This window comes from Poecilia formosa, unplaced genomic scaffold, assembly GCF_000485575.1.
Source record: "Poecilia formosa unplaced genomic scaffold, Poecilia_formosa-5.1.2 Scaffold612, whole genome shotgun sequence".
Taxonomy (NCBI): Eukaryota; Metazoa; Chordata; class Actinopteri; order Cyprinodontiformes; family Poeciliidae; genus Poecilia; species Poecilia formosa.
Genome location: NW_006800551.1, coordinates 8,142 through 12,984, shown reverse-complemented (window position 1 = coordinate 12,984; position 4,843 = coordinate 8,142). Strand labels below are relative to the sequence as shown.

Here is a 4,843-nt window from a genome sequence, read left to right as displayed (position 1 = left end):
TCCACCTGAATAATATGTAGTTGCGCCCCTGCCTAGAACAATGCAAGTACTGCAGAGTAGTTATGTATATAATGTACAAAATAGGAAAGTAAGAATAAAGAAGACTTATGAGTAATTAAAATTGTACTTTATTAGCAATAGCAGTAAATCAAAAATAAAAAATTAAGTGTAATTTAAATACATTACTAATATATTAGTAGTATATTTAAAATATATTTAAAGTATATTAAAAGTATATTTTTAATATAATTCTATGACAGAATTAGTACTCTCAAAAATATACTAATCAAGCTCTTGAATGCTACACAAAAAAGTAAAGACTACTAAATACTACTTGAAGTTGTTCCAAAAAAGTATGTTGAAGTATATAAGTATACTAAAAGTTGTAAATTAATACTATTTAAATACTATTAAAGTATACTAAGCACAAAAACAGTTGTTCCAAAATAGCACAATTTAAGTACATAAATCAAAGTAGGCTAAAATATGTTAAAATTTAATATACTAAAGTATACTGTTTTTTTTTTTTTGCTAGGGTTGTCATCCTCTGAGTTTCTGAGAATCACTGATAGTCGTCAAACTGCATTCAGCGGATTAGCTCTTTTCCTATTAGTACTATTCTTGTTCATCTTGTTTAGGCCACCAAACCTGATAGACTCATGTCCACTACATAGTTCTGTTCTTCTGTAAAATGTAACTGGCTGGTTGCATGTGACCTGTCTCAACCCTACTGACAAGAAAACTATTCACATGCAGGAAACGTTCTGAAAGTCTCCGTAGGGAAGTTAACCACACTGTTTGTTCATGTTCTGACATCAGGATTAGGCAATGATTATCTCAGAGGGTTCTTTCTCAGTACTCCTTGAGTAAATGTACTATCAAGTACCTAAGACACAGCTTCAAAATGTGAAGTTGATGTTAGGACAGAATAAAATTCTCATAGTTTAAATGAGGTGAAGAAAACTGGCAAACTTTGACAAAGGAATATTTTTTTCTGGACAGACTTTGGATCCCTAAAAGTCACATAGCAGCAGCTTGGTGCATGATGACGGTCTGAATCTAAATGTGTAATAAGTTGCAAATGTTGACGTAGTGATCCTGCCCACTTCTGACACAAATCTGCGATTTCAGTAACACTGTGTTCTTTCAGTTAGATTGACTTACTGTACAGGCAGACTGCTCTGAAGGCTTGACTGCCAACATGTCAGTGAATCTGAGGGGCAACATTTTGGTAACTGGTACCAACAGGGGCATTGGTTTGGAGTTGGTGAAACAGCTGGCTGAGAAGACCGGACCAGAAACCCAGATTTATGCCAGCTGCAGAGATCCTGAAGGAACGAGGGCTGAGGTAGTGAACATTCTTATAGTTTTCACATCCTCTGCAAACACACACATATGCTGCTGTGCACACAGGAGCTTAAGAGCTGTTTATTGATTCTTTGCAGCTTTCATTTCTGTACTTTTATTCCTGTTTAGAAAGGCAACAACTTTTAATCCTTATGTTGTAGCTGTACGACATAACGATTGTTATTTTAAAAAGTAATGAAAATGGAATGAGTTAAAATGGACCCATGTGAACGTTATTATGCTCCCATTTGGGTCTCAACTGCTTCTAAAACCCTTAAAAACAGCCACCCATTCACTTAATGCTTTTTGGTGTCTGGAAACCCTCTCATTGTTAACTCACAAGCAATGGGGACCCAGCTGAGTTCTGTCCATTACCTGGCAGCCCAAGTGGAGCTTGGTGTGAGGAAATAATGAACAATTTCACTTTTTATTCACCCACCTAGTAGCTATTTAGTTTTGGACTGTATTTCCTTTCTCTTGAAAGTGCTGTGTATAGTACAAGGGCTCAGGTTAAGCTGTGTTATGCAGAGGTATGAAGAGTTTAATGTTTGTAGTAAACCCTGTACCTACAGAACCTGCAGGCTGTGAGTCTGTTTAAAATGAGGAAATTATTCTCTGATACTTCCCCTCTGACTACATTAAGGTTCATAAAAAACATCACCTGAATAAATCTGACCTGACATGGACCTTTGTGCTTTCCTCTGATTTATTATTCACCTACATCAGGTTACATGAGCTGCCTGACAGAGGAAACACTTCAGGATGTCCATGGTGGATTTATCAGAATTGATTACTCTGAGGGACTTAAAGTCAGTTTTAACAAAACAAGAGAAATAAATCAATCAATCAAGTATATTTGTATAAGATATTTCAGCAACAAGGCATTTGGAAGGACTTTAGAACTGGGTGATGTTCTCTATCTCCCTGGTTTTAGGTAGAATGCCAGTAGCAGCGTTCTGGATCAGCTGTAGCTGGAGGATTGATTTTTTTAGACAGACCTGTTAAGACACTGATGCAGTAATCAAAGTGACTAAAGATAAACTCATGGATGAGTTTCTGTAGATCTTGCTGTTCACAAAATTTCAGTGGACTTTAATGGGTTTCCAGCTGGACATGACGGGATGTGTTATGGCTTGAGCTGGCTGATTAATCCTTGGTGCTCAGGTGAAGGAAAGTGAAATTATGACGGTTCCGGAGGCTTGATGTTTTTTCTTCGGTGCAGTAGGTTGTAGATGAGAGGACATCTCAGCTCAAAGCCAGCCAAACTATATCATCCATGTGAGGGATCCGTCCTGTTAGTCGTTTAGTCACAGATTTATTTTTCGGCTTTGCTCCAAGGCAGTTCCAGGGGCATGAGCTGTTTGCTAAGGTGATCACAAGTTGTTTGTTTTGTAGATTTGGTTAAGGGCGTAGATCCCTTCTCATTATTGGGGGGACCATAAACTGGGACATTTTTAAGAGCAATTTTGGGAGGGGGTTGGCAAAGTTACAGTAAAATGTGGTTTACATTTTTGTTCAAGCTGCACCATCAAAAATGACTAGTAAGTAGCAATGAATAACAAAAGTGTTTTTCTCAGTAAACAACCTGCTGAGACCCATAGAAGTCAAACTAAGATTCAAATGTTGCTTAGATATGAGTTTGGTTCAGAGTCACAGATCTAATCTCTGATACACCTTTACAAAAACTTAAGGGTCTGACTAAAANAAGAGTTTTAATTGAAAATAAATTGACTATATCTCAGGAAATTAAATGTTCAAGTGAAACAGTTACTGTATCACAATAAGAGAAACTGCAAAAAAATATTGCAGAGGTATAACACTGAAGTTACTGAGAAAGAGTAAACTGAAATATTTAGTAAGTAGAAAATGTATGTTAAAATCTGAATACATTTTTGAATGTAGCTGAAATCAATTTAAACCACCAGCAGATACAGTACAGTACGCTGATTATCTGTACTAAAAATAATGCAAAAAATGTAACATAGAAGAAGAGGCATTATTTTTAAAACCAATAAATAAACTGACTTGGAGAAATATATTTAGCCAAACAGACCCGGCCCCTAAAAGCAACACTTCCTTCCCTTCTCTGACTCAACACTTGCTGGTCTCTCCATCCTCATGCTCTGATCCTCCCTAGCAGCTGGAGGAATCGGTAAGACCTACAAGCAGCTGCTCTCTGCTGGTGATACTAGAATGGGGAATTAGGAGAACACCAATTTAATTTAATATCATAACACAGCAAAAGGCATATTACATCTAATTCNATGAATAACAAAAGTGTTTTTCTCAGTAAACAACCTGCTGAGACCCATAGAAGTCAAACTAAGATTCAAATGTTGCTTAGATATGAGTTTGGTTCAGAGTCACAGATCTAATCTCTGATACACCTTTACAAAAACTTAAGGGTCTGACTAAAAGGTTTTAATAAGTAACTCCACTTAATAAAATTCCTCATAAATATTGATTTATTGCAGTGGTTCTCCATACAAGTCATGTGTCATTTAAATTACAACTTAAGTTGCTTTAAACTTTATTTTTTTAGGGGGGAGAGTGGTTCATGTTAAAACCTATAAATATGTTGGAATTGAATATTTGGGAAGTAATAACTTAAACTTAAAGGTCAGCACCAGAGTTTTCTAGAAAAATATTCAGATTTTATGTTGTGGTTTTAAAGGCTCTACGTTGAAGATGGTAAAAAATAAAGGCATACTTTATTTGTAAAGAGCTGCTGTACCTCCTTTGCTCTCGGCTCCCATACTGAGCTGTCAGCCAATGCTCAGCCGCTCCCAGTTTCAAACTCTTCTTATTAAAGTAAGAGCTAGAGAGCTAAATATAATTGAAATATTGGCTACCTTAAACAGAAAAAGGAGCTAAGTCTATGAAAGCAATGCAGCAGTTTAGCTAGCTTTGATTTTGTTAATTTTAATCAGAAGAAGAATTAAAATCTTTTGACTCGTTGAATTATCTTCTGCCCGGATTCCTTGATGTCTTCATTGATGTCGTCATTGTCATTGAACCATAAAGACAAAGACAAACGTTTTCCAAGTCCAAACATAACAACATTTATTAGACGAACAACTAATGAAGCTGACAAAACTCAACAAAGTCACAGACCAGCATCCAATTCAATATTTACCTTACTCCACAGACATCCACACACCAAGACAAACTTACGGGGAACCATTTCACCGATGCACCATTCCCCAGAGACAGCATCACGGGTAACCCCGGAGCGATCTGAAGTTAAAGTTCCGGGTCCAATACTTAAAGGTAGTGATGGGTCCGGCAACACTGATGCATCGGCGCATGTGTCAAGCCCACAGACCAAAACCCGTGTCGGTGCGCGTATTGGTTTCAGCAAGTCACGTGACCGATACAGGAACTGTTTTGAAACGACATTAACGCGCCAAACTGTTAATAAGGAACCGAATCTGTCAAAAGCATTTGCCAAGCATCACCTATGGAGCAGCTTCAAAGAAAAGGTTTCCACAGTGTG

General features: G+C 37.1%; 1 protein-coding gene across 1 annotated transcript in view; it reads left to right on the top strand.

Annotated features, from left to right (window-relative positions):
• The first annotated feature begins 953 nt into the window (after positions 1 to 953).
• Positions 954 to 4,843, top strand: part of LOC103130171 (estradiol 17-beta-dehydrogenase 1-like) — a 10,337-nt gene continuing 6,447 nt past the window's right edge. The window contains exon 1 of the mRNA XM_007541503.2: positions 954 to 1,348. Coding sequence (XP_007541565.1) covers positions 1,202 to 1,348 — 147 coding nt within the window. The 5' untranslated portion in view covers positions 954 to 1,201. The remainder of the gene's footprint in view (positions 1,349 to 4,843) is intronic.